This window comes from Bison bison, unplaced genomic scaffold (assembly GCF_000754665.1).
Source record: "Bison bison bison isolate TAMUID 2011002044 unplaced genomic scaffold, Bison_UMD1.0 scf7180017864459, whole genome shotgun sequence".
NCBI lineage: Eukaryota > Metazoa > Chordata > Mammalia > Artiodactyla > Bovidae > Bison > Bison bison.
In genome coordinates, this window is record NW_011495021.1 from 2,482,285 (window position 1) to 2,502,684 (window position 20,400).

The 20,400-nt window shown below is 36.7% G+C and overlaps 1 protein-coding gene across 1 annotated transcript in view; it reads right to left on the reverse strand.

The window, feature by feature from the left end:
- Positions 1-20,400, reverse strand: part of FSIP2 (fibrous sheath interacting protein 2) — a 149,008-nt gene that overhangs the window by 88,758 nt on the left and 39,850 nt on the right. Inside the window, exons 9-12 of the mRNA XM_010859740.1 lie at positions 11,928-11,930; positions 8,655-8,767; positions 7,663-7,708; positions 6,359-6,465 (exon numbers count right to left, since the gene is read on the reverse strand). Of these exons, the coding sequence (XP_010858042.1) occupies positions 6,359-6,465; positions 7,663-7,708; positions 8,655-8,767; positions 11,928-11,930 (269 nt within the window). The remainder of the gene's footprint in view (positions 1-6,358; positions 6,466-7,662; positions 7,709-8,654; positions 8,768-11,927; positions 11,931-20,400) is intronic.

The window sequence follows — 20,400 nt, forward strand, 5'->3', positions numbered from 1 at the left end:
CCTTCAGCCTGTCACAGAGCCCCTGTTTGAGTTGCCTGAGTCATACAGCAAATTCCCATTGGCTATCTCTTTTACATATGGTACTATAAATTTCTATGTTACTCTCTTCATATTTCCCCTTGTCCCTCCTCTCATCCCACCATGTCCATAGGTCTGTTCTCTATGTCTGTTTATCTACTGCTGCTCTTAACATAAATTCATCAGTGCTATCTCTTCAGACTCCATATATATGTGTCAGTATGCTATATTTGGAGAAGGCAGTGGCACCCCACTCCAGTACTCTTGCCTGAAAAATCCCACGGACGGAGGAGCCTGGTGGGCTGTAGTCCATGGGGTCGCGAAGAGTCAGACACGACTGAACGAGTTCACTTTCACTTTTCACTTTCATGCATTGGAGAAGGAAATGGCAACCCACTCCAGTATTCTTGCCTGGAGAATCCCAGGGATCGGGGAGCCTGGTGGGCTGCAGTCTATGGGGTCGCAAAGAGTCAGACATGACTGAAGCGACTTAACAGAAGCAGCAGCAGCATGCTATATTTACATTTCTCTTTCTGACTTACTTCACTCTGTATAATAGGTTCCAGTTTTATCCACCTCATTGAATAGATTCAGAGGTGTTCCTTTTCATGGCTGAGTAGTATTCCATTGTATATATATAGCATAACTTCTTTATCCATTCATCCATTGATGGACATCTAGGTTGCTTCCATGTTTTAGATATTATATAAAGTGTAGCAATGAACATTGGGGGACATGTGTCTTTTTCAATTTTGATTTCCTCAGGGTATATGTCTAGGAATAGGATTGCTGGGTCATATGATGGTTTTATTCCTAGCTTTTTAAGGAGTCTCCATACTGTCTTCCGTAGTGGCTATATCAGTTTACATTCCCGCCAGCAATGCAAGAGGGTTCCCTTTTCTCCACACCCTCTCCAGCATTTATTGTTTGTAGACTTTTCAATGATGGGCATTCTGACTGGTGTGAGGTGGTATCTCACTTTAGTTCTGACTTGCACTTATCTAATAATGAGTGATGTTGAGCATCTTTTCATGTGGTTGTTAGCCATCTGTATGTCTTCTTTGGAGAAATGTCTCTTCAGGTTCCTTTCCCACTTTTTGACTGGGTTGTTTGCTTTCCTGGTATTGAGTTGTATGAGCTGCTTGTACATTTTGAAATTAATTCTTTATCATTGTTCCCTTTGTTATCATTTTCTTTCATTCCAAGGGTTGTTTTTTCACCTTGTTTGTAGTTTCCTTTGCTGTGGAAAAGCTTTTAAGTTTTATTATGTCCCTCTTGTTTACTTTTGTTTTTATTTCCATTACTCTAGGATGTGGATCACAGAAGATCTTGTTTTGATTTATGTCATTGACTGTTCTGCCTATAAGAGTTTAGTAGTTTCTGGTCTTACATTTAGGTCTTTAATCCATTTTGAGTAATCCACATCTTTGTGTATGGCATTAGGAAGTGTTCTAATTTCATTTTTTGCATGTAGCTGACCAGTTTTCCTAGCACCACTTATTGAAGAGGCTGTCTTGCCCCACTGTAAATTCTTGCATCCTCTGTCAAAAATAAGGTACCCTTAGGTATGTAGGTTTATCTCTGGGTTCTCTATTTTGTTCCAATGATCAATATTTCTGTTTTTGTGCCAGTACTGTACTGTCTTGATATCTGTAGCATTTAAGTATAGTCTGAAGTCAGGAAGGTTGATTCTTCCAGTTCCATCCTTCTTTCTCAACACTGCTCTGGCTATTCCATATGAATCATGAAATTTTTTGTTCTAGTTCTATGAAAAAAGCCATTGGTAATTTGATAGGGATCACAGTGAATCTGCAGATTGCATTCAGTAGTATAGTATTTTCACAATACTGATTCATCCTACCCAGGAACATGGAATATCTCTCCATCTCTTTATGTCATCTTTGACTTCTTTCATCAGTGTCACAGCTTTCTGTATACAGGTCATTTGTCTTCTTCAGTTCAGTTCAGTTCCGTCGCTCAGTCGTGTCCGACTCTTTGCGACCCCATGAATTGCAGCACGCCAGGCCTCCCTGTCCATCACCAACTCCCAGAGTTCAAACAGACTCACGTCCATCGAGTCAGTGATGCCATCCAGCCATCTCATCCTCTGTCATCCCCTTCTCCTCCTGCCCCCAATCCCTCCCAGCATCAGAGTCATTTCCAATGAGTCAACTCTTCGCATGAGGTGGCCAAAGTCCTGAAGTTTCAGCTTTAGAATCATTCCTTCCAAAGAAATCTCAGGGCTCATCTCCTTCAGAATGGACTGGTTGGATCTCCTTGCAGTCCAAGGGACTCTCAAGAGTTTTCTCCAACACCACAGTTCAAAGGCATCAATTTTTTGGCGCTCAGCCTTCTTCAAAGTCCAACTCTCACATCCATACATGACCACAGGAAAACCATAGCCTCGACTACACAGACCTTTGTAGGCAAAGTAATGTCTCTGCTTTTGAATATGCTATCTAGGTTGGTCATAACTTTCCTTCCAAGGAGTAAGCGTCTTTTAATTTCATGGCTGCAGTCACCATCTGCAGTGATTTTGGAGCCCAGAAAAATAAAGTCTGACACTGTTTCCACTGTTTCCCATCTATTTCCCATGAAGTGATGGGACCAGATGCCATGATCTTCGTTTTCTGAATGTTGAGCTTTAAGCCAACTTTTTCACTCTCCACTTTCACTTTCATCAAGAGGCTTTTTAGTTCCTCTTCACATTCTGCCATAAGGGTGGTGTCAGCTGCATATCTGAGGTTATTGATATTTCTCCTGGCAATCTTGATTCCAGCTTGTGTTTCTTCCAGTCCAGTGTTTCTCATGATGTACTCTGCATATAAGTTAAATAAACAGGGTGACAATATACAGCCTTGATGTACTCCTTTTCCTATTTGGAACCAGTCTGTTGTTCCATGTCTGGTTCTAACTGTTGCTTTCTGACCTGCATACAGGTTTCTCAAGAGGCAGGTCAGGTGGTCTGGTATTCCTATCTCTTTCAGAATTTTCCACAGTTTATTGTGATCCACACAGTCAAAAGCTGTGGCATAGTCAATAAAGCAGAAATAGATCTTTTTCTGGAACTCTCTTGCTTTTTCCATGATCCAGCGGATGTTGGCAATTTGATCTCTGGTTTCTTTGCCTTTTCTAAAACCAGCTTGAACATCAGGAAGTTCACGGTTCATGTATTGCTGAAGCCTGGCTTGGAGATTTTTGAGCATTACTTTACTAGCGTGTGAGATAAGTGCAAGTCTGTGGTAGTTTGAGCATTCTTTGGCATTGCCTTTCTTTGGGATTGGAATGAAAACTGATATTTTCCAGTCCTGTGGCCACTGTTGAGTTTTCCAAATTTGTTGGCATATTGAGTGCAGCACGTTCACAGCATCATCTTTCAGGATTTGAAATAGCTCAACTGGAATTCCATCACCTCCACTAGCTTTGTTCTTAGTGATGCTTCCTAAGGCCCACTTGACTTCACATTCCAGGATGTCTGGCTCTAGGTGAGTGATCACACCATTGTGATTATCTGGGTCGTGAAGATCTTTTTTGTACAGTTCTTCTGTGTATTCTTGCCATCTCTTCTTAATATCTTCTGCTTCTGTTAGGTCCATACCATTTCTGTCCTTTATCGAGCCCATCTTTGCATGAAATGTTCCCTTGGTATCTCTGATTTTCTTGAAGAGATCTCTAGTCTTCCCATTCTGTTGTTTTCCTCTATTTCTTTGCATTGATTGCTGAAGAAGGCTTTCTTATCTCTTTGCTATTCTTTGGAACTCTGCATTCAGATGCTTGTATCTTTCCTTTTCTCCTTTGTTTTTTGCTTCTCTTCTTTTCACAGCTATTTGTAAGGCCTCCCCAGACAGCCATTTTGCTTTTTTGCATTTCTTTTCCATGGGGATGGTCTTGATCCCTGTCTCCTGTGCAATGTCACCAACCCCATTCCATAGTTCATCAGGCACTCTATATATCAGATCTAGGCCCTTAAATCTATTTCTCACTTCCAGTGTATATTCATAACGGATATGATTTAGGTCATATCTGTATGGTCTAGTGGTTTTCCCTACTTTCTTCAATTTAGTTCTGAATTTGGCAATAAGGAGTTCATGATCTGAGCCACAGTCAGCCCTGGTCCTGTTTTTGCTGACTGTATAGAGCTTCTCCATCTTTGGCTGCAAAGAATATAATCAATCTGATTTCGGTGTTGATCATCTGGTGATGTCCTTGTGTAGAGTCTTCTCTTGTGTTGTTGGAAGAGGGTGTTTGTTACGATCAGTGCATTTTCTTGGCAAAACTCTATTAGTCTTTGCCCAGCTTCATTCCGTATTCCAAAGCCAAATTTGCCTGTTACTCCAGGTGTTTCTTGACTTCTTACTTTTGCATTCCAGTCCCCTATAATGAAAAGGACATCTTTTTTGGGTGTTAGTTCTAAAAGGTCTTATAGGTCTTCATAGAACCGTTCAACTCCAGCTTCTTCAGCGTTCCTGGTTGGGGCATAGACTTGGATTACTGTGATATTGAATGGTTTGCCTTGGAAACGAACAGAGATCATTCTGTCATTTTTGAGATTGCATCCAAGTACTGCATTTCGGACTCTTTTGTTGACCATGATGGCTACTCCATTTCTTCTGAGGGATTCCTGCCCACAGTAGTAGATATAATGGTCATCTGAGTTAAAGTCACCCATTCCAGTCCATTTCAGTTCGCTGATCCCTAGAATGTCGACATTCACTCTTGCCATCTCCTGTTTGACCACTTCCAATTTGCCTTGATTCATGGACCTGACATTCCAGGTTCCTATGCAATATTGCTCTTTACAGCATAGGACCTTGCTTCTATATCTTCTTAGGTAGGTTTATTCCTAGATATTTTATTCTTTTTGTTGCAGTGGTGAATGGTATTGATTCCTTAATTCCTTTCTGATTTTTCAATGCTAGTATATAGGAGTGTAAGTGATTTCTCTGTGTTGACCTTGTATCCTGCAACTTTGTTGAATTTGTTGATTACTAGAGCTAATCAGTGAATTCACAATAGACTTTTTAAATTCCCAGATCTAAGAGTTGAACACAGACCATCAGACATATATTTTCTGACAGTGGTAATCTTTGTACATGTTGGAAACAGGATGTAATACTTTTCATAATAAAATTCTAATGGTATTGCCTATAATAAACTAGATATTTGTGGACATTTCATATTCGTTTTCAAGAAATACAGATGGCAAATTTAAGAATACACACATTACTCAAAAAAGGTCAATAATAAAATGTATTTAAAGAAGTTTTTCATTTTTTTGGTTGTTAGTAAATGACATAGTCTTAATATTTGTTGGGCAATATGAGGCCTTTAGATGTTAAGAGTTAGTAAAAAATTTCTTTTTCATGCTTAATGTGGTTATTAACACAGCAGAACATTGAAACGTAAACTGCTTGTTCATAATAAAACTGTGCTACAGAAAAGCATTTTATATTAATCACACATTTATGAATTTATATAATGGGCTCTTTCAAAAATTATGCGTTAGAGGACACAGAAAATGATGTTACTTTCTACCGTAATCAAATAGAATTCATTTAGAAAAATTTTAATAAATTTTGAGTATACTGAAATCTCTTTCAACCAGTTAACACTGTGCTGCTAACATAATGGAAGATGTGTTTTTTGACTCCTGTGATAGGAAGTTGGCAACCCACAGAGAAAGTTATCTATGTATCTATGTTATATCCAGATGTTACACCCTGAACTTTTGCTGGTAACTTTTCAAAAGCAATTAACTAATCATTAGTCAAAAGGCAATGGGAAGAAATGATCTGTCTCAGAACAATCTATCAGCACTATCCAAAGCCCAATCAAATAAGCCTAATTTGATACTTTCTCTGAAGGTTACAGGTATGTACCATGAACTATATGTTGCAGCCTATTTTGGGGAAATTTTATGATATGATTAATTTCAGCGAGTAAAGTTGTTCTCGAAGAAGGCAATGGCACTCCACTCCAGTACTCTTGCCTGGAAAATCCCACGGACAGAGGAGCCTAGGCTGCAGTCCATGGGGTCGCTGAGGGTCAGACACGACTGAGCGACTTCACTTCCACTTTTAACTTTCACACATTGGAGAAGGAAATGGCAACCCACTCCAGTGTTCTTGCCTAGAGAATCCCAGGGACGGGGGAGCCTGGTGGGCTGCTGTCTATGGGGTCGCACAGAGTCGGGCATGACTGAAGCGACTTAGCAGCAGCAGTAGCAGCAGCAAAGTTGTTCTGTATAGTAGTTTCATGAATGAATTTTTTTAACCAATGATGATCATAAAATAGTACTTCATTTATTATTCACATTTGGAGCAAAGGAAATATTATATACCTCAACTTTTGAATGATTCAAATAAGTCATTGAAGATCTGGGAAAATTTCTTGTAGCTGAATTCTGAGGTGAAATCACTGAATCTTGAGTTGAGACACATGGTTCCCCTGGACAAAGAAGAGAAACAATTACATACAAAAAGATAATATTGCTGGATTAAGGATGAATGTTCATGAAAAGAACTGATTCAATGTTCTCCCTGCTGACTGAGCTCAATCAGTGAGTTACATCAATCAGGGATTCACCTGAGTTAAGGCAGTATCACCAAGAATAACATGTGCTTTGTTGATGTTCAGTGCCTACAAATTTCCAGTGGCTCACCACTGCCCTCAAAACCAAGTCTGAGATCCTTAACCTCTGATCCTAATTCATATACTACTATGCCAATTTAATTCCTATAGTCACAAACCACTGGCAGATTTAACTGGATATTTGCATTTCATTCAGTCTGCAATGGAAAACCATTCACAACTTGAATAGGGGAATAACCAAAACTGTGTTTTAGGAAAATTGCTTTTATACCAAAATATATAGTAAATTAAAAAGAAGAGGAAGAGGTTGGGGAAAGATTACTGAAATATTCAAGGATGGACAAAACAAAGTCAGCAGTTGTGGGAATGGAAAAGAGGAGAGGGGAAGAGGAGTTAAGGAGGTAGGTTAGACAGAGACTGGTAATGTTGGGATACAAAATTTAAGAAAGAGGAAGAGTCAAAGATTAGTCAAGTTTTGTGCCTGGGTAAAAAACAGGAGAATGAAAAATTTGATTTTTGTATTGAATCTGAGGTGGTCATTGGGTACTACATGGAGGGTTCTAGCATGTTCTATGTGTGTATACTGTAGGATATGCATGGAAGTGCTTTGGGTGACTTCCAGAAATCTAACATGCAGAAAAACTTAGCTTTTGTATATTCCATTCAAGAGGAGATACAAATTAGGATATATTGCCTATGAGGAATATATGGCAGTGGGACACGAGGGCCTTCCTGGTAAGTGCTCTGTATTGTAACCTACTGAACCATAGTATGTCAGTATCTTACTCTATTTATCACTGGAACAGTTACAGCAGGTATTCTAACTTGCCCACACCTCACAATTTTCAAAAACCATCCTCATCAAGCAATCATTCAAATATATAGGCTAATTTAAAAATCAAAATTCATAAATAGTTTCATATCATGCTTTATTTTCCAAAATAACCATGACTTTTATAATCAAATAAACAACTTGAGAAACTATATGGTGAAACCATAATTAGGTACTTAACAAATAACAGAACGATTATGAAATGTTTTTTATTTTCTTACCTCTATCGTCAAAAACACTTGGTTTTTCACTTGTCTCTCCATCTTTCTAAATGGCACAACATTAAAGATAGTTAGTAACTTTACTTCTTAAAGAGATTTGCCTTCTATCAGTCAACCAAATTAATACATATTTTCTTGTCTTTAATCTTCCAACTCTCTCATGAAAACTGTCTCAGGGGCAATACTTAATACCAGCTTCCTAGGGTACCTTCTACAGGTAGGTACTAGTTCTATAGGTATTTCACTAATTCAAAATTGAGTTTAGTATGTGGCCAGTGGGGAAGATCCCCTGGAGAAGGAAATGGCAACCCACTCCAGTACTCTTGCCTGGAAAATTTCATGGACAGAGGAACCTTGTAGGCTACAGTCCATGGGGTCACAAAGAGTCAGACACGACTGAGTGACTTCACTTCTTCCAGTATTTCATACTTTGTTTAAATTCATGATAATCTATTTAATGGCTGATTCTAAAAACTTTAGTCATTTTAGTCATTTGCTTTGTTTCAGGGAAGTACAATCCAAACTATTCTAATCCAATTAATGCTTTAAAAACACATTGCTTAGAATCAAAATAAAATGTATCATTCCATATTCTTTACTTACTGTAAAACATTTTTTTGTGTGTCTATCTGCTTCCCTAAATAATAAGTCCTCAGGAGGGAAGATTATGTATTCTATGTGACCAGTTTATTCATTTTCTCTTCCTTCTGGAAAAAGCCACAGGGCTTTGGCCAACAGATGCTCAATAGATATTAGATATTATCATTGCAGTTGCTAAATGATTATTTGGATTAGTTTCTGCTAAATTACATAGTGAATTTAGCACAAAGGTAAATCAATACATATAGGGGAAAGGATCAGTTCTCAGGAATAGACCCTAATATACCTAACAGATAAGTTAACATGCTAGAGAAGGAGGTGGTTCATAGAAGCAACAGTTAACTAGATAAATTAATAATCAGCATACAAAAGTTTGAGACATAATTTTATACCTTTTGTTCAGTATCATCTTGTGCATCTAGCCGACAAACAACAGCAGGTACAGGTTTTTTGGCAACATTCTTTGAACTACTTAGAGATCTCTGAAGAGTGTTTACATAGGGTCCTAAAAGTAAATGAAAGAGAAACAGCATATTAAGTATAATTGAAGTAACATAAACTGTACTTATTTTAACTGTATGGTTTCCTGAATTTAAAAATATGCTCATAACTGTGAAGCCATCACTACAACCAAAATAAAATTTATAATACCCCCTGAAGGTTCTCTCATTCACCTGTAATCCATCTATCTCTTTATTCCCACTCTCTGACAACACTGCTCTGTACTTCTAACACAAGATTTATTTGCATTTTCTAGAATTTTGATAGGAATGGTATCATATAGTATGTATTCTTTTTTTCTGCCTGGCTTCTTTCACTCAACATAATATTGTATGTTTTAAAAATTCATTCATTTTATTTCTAAAAATTATTCCATTCAATGGATTTGTCACAATTATTTTTATCTACTCCCCTGTTGTTTGAGATTTACAGTTTTGGCAACTTACAAATATTTAGGAATTTACCTGCACAAGTTTTTGTGAGTATATGTTTTCATTTTTATTGAGTAAATACATAGTAGTGGATGGCTAGGTCATATGGTAGGTGTATGTCTAGTTTTAAGAAATGTCAGACTGTTTTCCAAAGTGGTTGTACCATATCATACTATTCAGCAGTGTATCAAAATTTTAATTCTTCCACAACCTTGTCACACTTAATAGGCAGAAGAAAAGAAATAAGATCTAAGTGAAAAGGAAATAGGAAAACAAGAGAAAATAAACAGTTTAAATAAAACTGATAAGTCAGACTGATCAGGAAAAAGAGAAGACAGAGATAATGGCATAACAGAGTCTATGCTGCTGCTGCTAAGTCACTTCAGTCATGTCCGACTCTGTGCGACCCCATAGACGGCAGCCCACCAGGCTCCCCTGTCCTTGGGATTCTCCAGGCAAGAACACTGGAGTGGGTTGCCATTTCCATGATGCTCAAAATAATAAATTATGAAAAGGTATAGCAATAACTTATAAAATGAGATATATATTCCATCAAAAACAAAAAATGACCAAATCACATTCATGAACAAATAGAAAATATGAAGAACATATCTATTTAATAAATGGAATGTGTACTTTAAAACATTTCCACAAAGAAAACTCTAGGCTCAAATGACTTTCCTTCTGAATTATACAACATACCAAAGGAAGAATTTACACTAATTCTACACAAATTCATCCAGAAAAACGAAGAGGAGTGAACTCATCTCCTAACTCATACTTTGAGATCAGAATCACTCACATATAAAAATCATATAAAAATTACAAGACATTATAAGAAAAACTCAGTCAATATCCTCCCATGTCAAAAGATGTAAAAATTATAAATAAACTGAATCTAACACTATATACTGGAGAAGGCAATGGCACCCCACTCCAGTACTCTTGCCTGGAAAATCCCATGGACGGAGGAGCCTGGTAGGCTGCAGTCCATGGGATCGCTAAGAGTCGGACATGACTGAGCGGCTTGACTTTTACTTTTCACTTTCATGCATTGGAGAAGGAAATGGCAACCCACTCCAGTGTTCTTGCCTGGAGAATCTCAGGGACGGGGGAGCCTGGTGGGCTGCCGTCTATGGGGTTGCACAGAGTCAGACACGACTGAAGCGACTTAGCAGCAGCGACAATATATACTAGAAAATAATACACAATGAATAAGTGATGTTTATCCCAAGAACATAAGGTGGTTTATTATTCAAAAATATGTCAAAGTAACTTACCACAGTAGGAGCAAAAAGAAGGAAATTTAGATGATTATCTCCAAGATGCAAGGAAAAACATGGGAAAACAACACCCATTCATGATGAAACTTCTTAGTGAATGGGAGTATGAGAGGATATGTCTTTCCTCTGTTAAAAGTTATCTTCAAATCTCTAGAGCTAATATTTTAGTTTATATTGATCACTTAGCCTTAAATTTTAGAACAAGATCAGGATGTAGACAATCACCTTTTTGTTCAACATTGTTCTGGAAGTCCTGGCCAGCAAGAAAAAGAAATGAAAGGTGAACCCACAAAAATTCCAAATGACAGTTGTAGAAACTAGAGAGCTGAAAAGATACATGCATGCCAATGTTCAAAGCACTGCTATTTACAGTAGTCAAGATATGGAAATAATTCAAGTGCCCATCAGAAAATGACTGGCTTAAGATATACATACATACACACAAAATGGAATATTATGTGGCCATAAAAAGAATGAGATATTGCCATTTGCAGTAACATGGATGGACCTAGAGAGAATATTATGCTTAGTGAAGTCAGTCATATGAAAGTGAAAGTGAAGTCGCTCAGTCGTGTCCAACTCTTTGTGACCCCGTGGACTGTAGCCTACCAGGCTTCTCCGTCCATGGGATTCTTCAGGCAAGAATACTAGAGTGGGTTACCATTTCCTTCTCCAGGGGATCTTCCTGACCCAGGGATCGAACCTGGGTCTCCCACATTGCAGGCAGACACTTTAACCTCTGAGCCACCAGTAAATGCTATAGAGAGAGACAAATACTTTATGATATCACTTATATGTGGAATCTAAAAGGTAATACAAGTGAATCTCTACAAAACGGAACCAGACTTACAGACTTAGAAAACAAAGATGGTTATGTAGGGGAGATGGAGTAAGGGAGAGACAAATTAGTATAGGATTAATGGATACAAACTATATTCATAAAATAGATAAAACAACAAGGATTTGATGTATAGCACAAGGAATTATATTCAATAGCTTGTAATAACATATAATGGAATATAATTTACAAAAAACCCTGAATAATTTTTACACCTGAAACTAACATAATATTGTAAATAAACTATACTTCAATTAAAAATTAAAATTTCTATGGAAATGCAATGGCCCTAGAACAACTAAGTTAACCTAGAAAAGCAATTAATGTTGGAGAACTCAAACTGCCAAATTTCAAGACTCATTATAAGGCTAAAGTAATTAATAGAATACTGTTTTCACATAAGGGTAAACAGACCAATGAAACAAAACAGCATGTCCAGAAATAGGTCCAACTATATATATCACTTCATCTTTTCAAAGATGCCAATGAAATTCATTGGTTGAAAACAACTGAATGTGTACAGAATAAGCTTCTCAGTTAACAAGAAAGCTAACAAAAATCGATAGGGTTGTGTCAAAAGGGACTCAAGAGTTATCTTGAAGGGGCTCTCACCTGCTACAAAGCACAAACAAGCACAGTATATAATTACTGTGCTCGTTTATTTCAGCATAAACAAGCACAGTAATAGCATTATGGACAGTTTTCCTGGTAGGTCAGTGCATAAAGAATCTCACTGAATGCAGGAAACTGCCAGTAATGCAAGAGAGTCAGGTTTGATCTCTGGGTCGGCAAGATCCCCTGGAGGGGGGCATAGCAACACACTCCAGTATTCTTGCCTGGACAATCCCATTGACAGAGGATCCTGGTGGGCTACAGTCCATAGCGTTACAAAGAGTTGGACATGACTGAAGCGACACAGCACACATGCATGGAAGATGCTACTGAAATAATTCATTATTTTGAAAACTAATAAATGATGTTAAAGTATTAAGCATCCGTCTGCTATTCTTAAATATCTGTATCACAATGTAACCAATCAGAAGTTGAGGGTAAATTTCTTTTTATTAGACCATTCTAATTTATAAAGAAGAGATGATGGAATTAACCCAATTTTGAAACCTATAATTAATTCATGGATCAGTCCTTGAGCACAAATGGCTATTAATATCACAAAGAGAAAACCAGTGCAATATTATGGTGCTTCCTGATAGAAAGATACACTACCATCTATGAATCAACCTTGCTAAAGAACCTGAACCTGAAAGTAAATAAACTGATACTTTACTAGAAATACAGAAGAAATAACATACACCATATAGATACAATCAGCAAAAGTTCAGTCACTGAGGAGCTCAACAAGGCAAGCAATTCAATTTCTGAAACAAACAAACTATAGTTTGAAAAAAGAGGAGGAAGGGAAGGAGGGAAGAAGAGGGATATATGGAAGGAGAATCCATAGATTAAAAGAGACTCAGAAGATATACAAACCATTGCAATATTTGTCAATGTAGATTCAAAGTAACTTCCAAATATTTTTGTGATATTTATGAGATTACTGGAAAGCTGAATAGTGATTTAATGTCTGATTACATTAAGGACTTCCCTTAAGGGCTTCCCTGGTGGCTCAGATGGTAAAGCGTTTGCCTGCAATTAGGGAGACCTGGGTTCGATCCCTGGGTTGGGAATATCCCCTGGAGAAGGAAATGGCAACCCATTCCAGTATGCTTGCCTGGAAAATCCCATGGACAGAGGAGACTGGTAGGCTACATTCCATGGGGTCGCAAAGAGTTGAACACAACTGAGCGGCTTCACTTTCTTTCACTTTACATTAATGACTTATTCATTTGTGTAATGCGATCATGATATTGTGGTTATGCATTAAAAATAATCCTTATCTTTTAGGTACATAATAATATACTGATGGATGAAATAATGTGTGTGACGTGCTTTAAAACAATAGGGCACCAGGGAGAAGTTGAGGGCACAGACAAAACAAAATAGTCTATGAATTGTTGAAATTGAAACAGAGGCACATAAGTATTCTGTTGGTTTTTGCTTATGTTTGAAATGTTTAATAAGAAAGGCTAAAAATGCCAATAACAAAATGATGAAAATATTTCCCACAAATAAGGTAAAAGATTAATAATTTTTCAATACCAAAGAGAATTCATACAAATGAGCCTGAAAAAGTAACAAAATATACAAACTATAATGAAAATATGTGAAATTTTATTGTACTGAATTAAGAATTCCTTCACATCAAAAGATATTTGAAAAAGAATAGATATATGTACATGTTACTTTTCTGTACACCTGAAACTAACACAGAATTGTTAATCAGCTATACTCCAATAGAAAAAAAGTTAAGATAAAAAGAATAAAAATAACCAGAAACATCAGGAGTTAAAAGGCAACCAAAATGTAAATTATTTGACTAAATATAATAGACTGTCTACCTCTGTTTAGTTATTTAAATAATGATTACATTGTCTGAGTGCGTGTTTGGTGTATGTAGATGTAATATATAAGGTACCTAATAACAAAGGGGAGAGGAATAAGGAAACATACAGACTGGTAAGATTTACACATTTTACACTTTACATTTAACATAAAGAGGTAAGAATGTCTAGTCAGAGTTGATTGTGATAAGTTAAGTAAGTATGCTATTACCTTGAACAAAACCACTAAAATATCTGTACAAAGAGATATAGTAAAAACAATAGCCACAGACAACTGGGAATCAAATTTTTAAAATACCATGTACATGTACAAAAATGAAGCACTTATTCATCAGAACATATACAAGATTTCTAAGCTGAAAACTACAAAACACTTATGAAAGAAATCAAGGGTGACCTAAACAAATAGGAAGAAATACAATGTTTACGGATTGGAAGACCCTGTAAAGATTTATTTCTCTTTCATTCAAAAACCCTGGCATATTTTTTGATGTAAAGCTGAGTATAAAACTAATACTCAGGCAAATGAATTAAAATGTCCATAAAAACTGGGAAGAAAAGTAAACTTGCTGGAAATTATACTACTTCATTTTAAGACAATAACAAGCTATAATAATCAAAGGTAGTGCAATATGCGCAAAATGATAGACATACTGAATAATTAGAAATGGAAAATTGAAAGGCAAGTCACAGATTAAAATATTTTCAAATCACATACCTGAAAAAGACTTATATTCAGAATATATTAGTAACTTTCAAAATTCAATAGTAAGAAAACTGTCCAAATAAAAATGAGGGAAAGGCTTCAACAGCTACTTCACTAGGCAGGATTTACAAAAGGCAAAAAGCATATGAAAAAATACTCATCATCATTAGACATCAGAAAAATACAAATGAAAGCCACAGTGATATACCATTACATCTATATAAATAGCTAAAATAAAAAAATACTGATAACATCAACGGTTGCAAGGATGCATAGCAAATAGATCTCTCATGCATTATTAATGGGGGATACAGAATGTTATAGCTGCTCTGAGATTTAGGCAATTCTTTATAAACTTCAACATACACAATAATAATCCCTTGTTCACACAAAAAGCTTAATGTATACTTAGTGTATACTTCTGATCTTTCTATTCATAATCATCCAAATCTGGAAACAACCAAATTTTCTTCAACTGATATATGCAGAGGTAAATCCATTGCATACACACAAAGGAAATAATAAGGAGTAAACTACTGACAAATGAAATAATTTGAATGAATTTCAAAGGCACTATGTTGAATGAAAGGAACAATTATCAAAATGTCCATTTATAAGACATTTTCCAAAGGAAAAAGAACTGTAGTGCTGGACAACATATCAGTGGTTGCCTGGGCTTATCAGTTGGAGGAAGGAATGCATGACTGCCAAAGAACATTTTTGGAATGTTGGAAATGTTATGATTTTGATAGAAGTCACACAATTTCATATGCGTTAAAACTCATGCAATTACATAAAACCATTCCATTTTGCTTTAAAGTAATTTAAAAACCAAAATAAATTACCTCCAGATCTTTTTTTGAGAATGTAAAAATATAGAGACAAGAAGCAGGAACTGTAGAGAATTCTGACCTCTGAACTCTACTTGGATTGTTGCCAATTACAAAATGTTGAGAAAACTGCCCATAATGGTGGATAGGCTGTTACACCATATGGAGTTCATACTCAGTGCAACGGTGAGAGGCAAATTTAGGAGGTTTGATTATGGTGAATGAGAGAGAGGAACACTTTTAATATATAATTGTGATATCACTACTGTACATTTCTAAAGTTCATAAAAAAAGAATGACTCACATGCCAATCTCTAGGAGTGGAGAGTAGAAACAGTACCTCCCCACCACCCCCAGATAAAGTATTAATACAGTTTGAGAATTCATTTTTGTCTTTCAGTTATACTTAATTAAATTTATAATTTTGATACCTGGAGAACCGTCACAGATAGACTGGTAACCTGGTGAGGCTTAAAATAGTACTTTCCATTTACCATTCTTTCCTCCAATATCACTGAGATATTTTGACATCAGTTCAGTTCAGTTCAGTCGCTCAGTCGTGTCTGACTCTTTTCGACCCCATGAATTGCAGCACACCAGGCCTTCCTGTCAATCACCAACTCCCGGAGTTCACTCAAACTCACGTCCATCGAATCGGTGATGCCATCCAGCCATCTCATCCTCTGTCATCCCCTTCTCCTCCTGCCCCCAATCCCTCCCAGCATCAGAGTTTTCTCCAATGAGTCAACTCTTCACACGAGGTGGCCAAAGTACTGGAGTTTCAGCTTTAGCATCATTCCTTCCAAAGAACACCAAGGACTGATCTCCTTTGGAATGGACTGGTTGGATGTCCTTGCAGCCCAAGGGACTCTCAAGAGTCTTCTCCAACACCACAGTTCAAAAGCATCAATTCTTCAGTTTTCGGCTGTCTTCACAGTCCAACTCTCACATCCATACATGACCACACAAGTGATTTTGGAGCCCAGAAAAATAAAGTCTGACACTGTTTCCATTGTTTCCCCATCTATTTCCCATGAAGTGATGGGACAAGATGCCACGATCTTCGTTTTCTAAATGTTGAGCTTTAAGCCAACTTTTTCACTCTCCTCTTTCATTTTCACCAGGAGGCTTTTTAGGTCCTCTTCACTTTTTGCCTCAAGGGTGGTGTCATCTGCATATCTGAGGTTATTGATATTTCTCCTGGCAATCTTGATTCCAGCTTGTACTTCTTCCAGCCCAGCGTTTCTCATGATGTACTCTGCATATAAGTTAAATAAGCAGGGTGACAATATACGGCCTTGACGTACTCCTTTTCCTATTTGGAACCAGTCTGTTGTTCCATGTCCAGTTCTAACTGTTGCTTCATGACCTGCATATAGGTTTCTCAAGAGGCACTGATTTTGACATCAGTGAGAAGTAAATAGCAACCCACTCCAGTATTCTTGCCTGGATAATTCCATGAACAGAGGAGCCTGGTGGGCTACAGTCCATTGGATCACAGAGAGTCGGACATGACTAAATGACTTTCTTTTCTAAGACAATTCTGACCTTCATTAAACACTAGAGTTTTAGAAAACCATTCTGCATAGGATAACTGCTTCAGAAACTGAGAATTTAGTTTTATTTTCTCTATTTAGTGGATATGTGGCTTGTGTTGTCATAATTGTATATGTTGTAAGTAATTACTTGGTGTTTTATTAAAGAAAAAAAACACAACAACAACAAAAAAAACTTTTTGGGACCCACATGGGAGGAATGATGCTAAAGCTGAAACTCCAGTACTTTGGCCACCTCATGAGAAGAACTGACTCATTGGAAAAGACTCTGACGCTGGGAGGGATTGGGGGCAGGAGGAGAAGGGGATGACAGAGGATGAGATGGCTGGATGGCATCACTGACTCGATGGACGTTGAGTCTGAGTGAACTCCGGGAGTTGGTGATGGACAGGGAGGCCTGGGATGCTGTGATTCATGGGGTTGCAAAGAGTCGGACATGCCTAAGTGACTGAACTGAACTGGGTTACAAATGTTACAAATGGGTTACAAATGGTGCCCACAAAGTTTAGAGCTGAATTAAGTAAACTACAGTAGTTCTGAGTGGAAGACAGCCTTAGCTCAATCCTGTTTCATCCTAGAGACTTTATGAGAGTAATCAAATTACACCCTCGGATAAGAAAGATTTTAAACTTTTTACTTAGAATTTAACTGATAAATACAAATGGATTTAATTTTTATACTAAATTTTTCTTTGGAAATTTAATATTGGAGAAGAATTCATATTGCTCAATTTAAAATAGTCTTATAGTTTTGATAGTGTATTACTTGGAGGATATTTATGCTGTTATTTGGGTTCCTGGTCTAATTCTAACATACAACATGAAGTAACACAGAATGATAGAAATAATAAAGTGATATGGAGTCCATGATGGACTGAATTAATGTACTTAATTTCTGATCCACTTCAGAATTTTCAAAAATCATTTTGAGCAATATAAAAATTATCTTGCAATTTTTTGTTTCATATACTGTTCATTCAGCAGCAATAGACCATTTAATTTCTCTAAAATGATGATATAAGGCCAGAATACTAAATTAGTAATTAGAGATAAAATTCTGGAAGCAATAGAGTTGTATTATTGCTTGTAAGCATCACCCAAATTTTGTCATTTGACAAAAAGGAATAGAGGAATTGTCTGCATTTAAGCCAAAAAAAAAAAAAAGTCATCCAAATTTAGTCTTCCCTAAAAATACTATTTAATATTTCTTATTATAATATTAAATTACCATCTGCTCCTCTGTTTGGTTTCTGGTCAGCAACAGCATAAACTACCTTTATGTCATCATTCTTCTTCTTTTTCTTCTTTGGATAAATAGCTTTAAAATGCAACAAAACATTTATTTTTAATAGTAGTGATGACAGAATTACCCAAGATAGACTCTCTTATCATACCATAATAGGAAGTGAGCCTACATGCTAATTATATTCAGCATTTTGGGGAGGTATTGGAGAACAAGAAGAAATGTGAAATGGAATTACTCTTCAAATATTATCCCTTAAGGTTAAAATATATATTTGAAGGGACAGAATTTTCTTCTGACAGAAAAGCTGTATCTGGTTTATTAACTATAATTTACTATTTCCTTTTTTTCTATTTTTTTAATTTTGTTTTAACTTAACAATATTGCATTGGTTTTGCCAAATATCGAAATGAATCTGCCTCAGGTATACATGTGTTCCCCATCCTGAACCCTCCTCCTTCCTCCCTCCCCATACCATCCCTCTGGGTCGTCCCAGTGCACCAGCCCCAAGCATCCAGTATCGTGCATCGAACCTGGACTGGCGACTCGTTTCATATATGATATTATACATATTTCAATGCCATTCTCCCAAATCATCCCACCCTCTCCCTCTCCCACAGTGTCCAATTGTAGCACTGTTTATAATAGCCAGGACATGGAAGCAACCTAGATGTCCATCAGCAGATGAATGGATAAGAAAGCTGTGGTACATATACACAATGGAGTATTACTCAGCCATTAAGAAGAATTCATTTGAATCAGTTCTAATGAGGTGGATGATACTATTTCTTTTTTATAGAGATGGGATACCAATAGAACTACTGGCTGGAGACCCACTAGCCCACAGTGACAACTGCAACTCTTGAATGTGCCTCACAAATTAGCATAAGTAACCATATACATATTCCTTCTCTATAAAAAAGGAAATTATAATTCGTGCTTCTAACCAATTAGGAGGACAAAGGAACTTCATAGCATGTGTGCTCAATGTTTTTTCAGTAAAATTGTCACATATGAGAGTGATCTTTCCTCTAACTAGACCAGGTTCACCCAATATTCCTTTCCTTTCTTATTCTCTCTGTCCCTCTGGAAGCTATTTGGAAGATGACAACATCACTATAGAGCTATAACTCAATTTGTCACCTAGATAAAATAATTTATATACTACTTCCTCAAAAGAGGAGATTTGACATAACAATTTGTTTAAAATGTATTTTTGACCACATTCATAGACACACACACACACACACAGACACACATGCACACACACAGTACTTAGTACTCTGTGAAACACAAAGGTGGGAGTTTCAATATTAGGGGTAATTAAGATAGTGGGAAATATGGAATACATGGATTAAGAATAGCACAAAGTATTAGAGAGTTCAAAGGAGAGGTATCTTCCAATTACAGACATCAAGAAAGATTTTTTATTGTGTCATTTATTGTGAAGATTTAAAGAATTGTAGGATTTGAATAGATGAACAGTAAACATGGCATTCCAGGCTAGACACCTGGATAAAGAGCAGCACAGAAGTATAAATGGTAACTTGTGTTTTAGGAAAGGTCAGTAGTCTCATTAGATTAGACAATTAACTAAATGCTTGCTAAGGGCTAGAACTTTTGGGCTCTTTATGGAATTTAGAAGTATTATCTTCTCAGATGATCAAACTGATTCAAAGATGTTAAATAATTTGTATAACCTATTTAAAGGCTATAAAATGATAAAGCAGGACTTGAACTTCAGCAGTTTGGCTCCAGTTTGGGTGCATATCACCTCCTAGATCATATCCACCTTCTTCAAGGAGGTAATGTGAAGTAAAGTTAGGTTTAAGTTTGACCCTCAATGGTGATGAATGGTTGCTTAAGAAGTCTGAGCTTCATTTAAGAGTTAATGGAAATCTTTAAGTTTGGGGGCCAGGAGAAGAAACTATCAGAGCAGACCTTTACATATAATTATGTAACAGTATAAAAAATGGATTTGAGGCAGGTAAAAATAAGAGCCAATGGAGACTAGTTAGGAATCTACTGGACAGACAAAGGGAGACTCTCACCAAGAAACAGCATTGATGGGACAGAGACAGGATTGATGGGGTGCTGTGATAACTTATGGAAGATTATTATGTTTTTCCCTGATACATATACTCACAGATAATTTACAAAAACCTACATACTTTTATTCTGGCCAAGAAATTTTAATATAATTAATTTAACAAATACTTCTATAGTCTTATAATGTTAGAAATAAGAGGAAGCTGGTAGATATTGGGCATAACAAAGTAATGACCTGAAGTC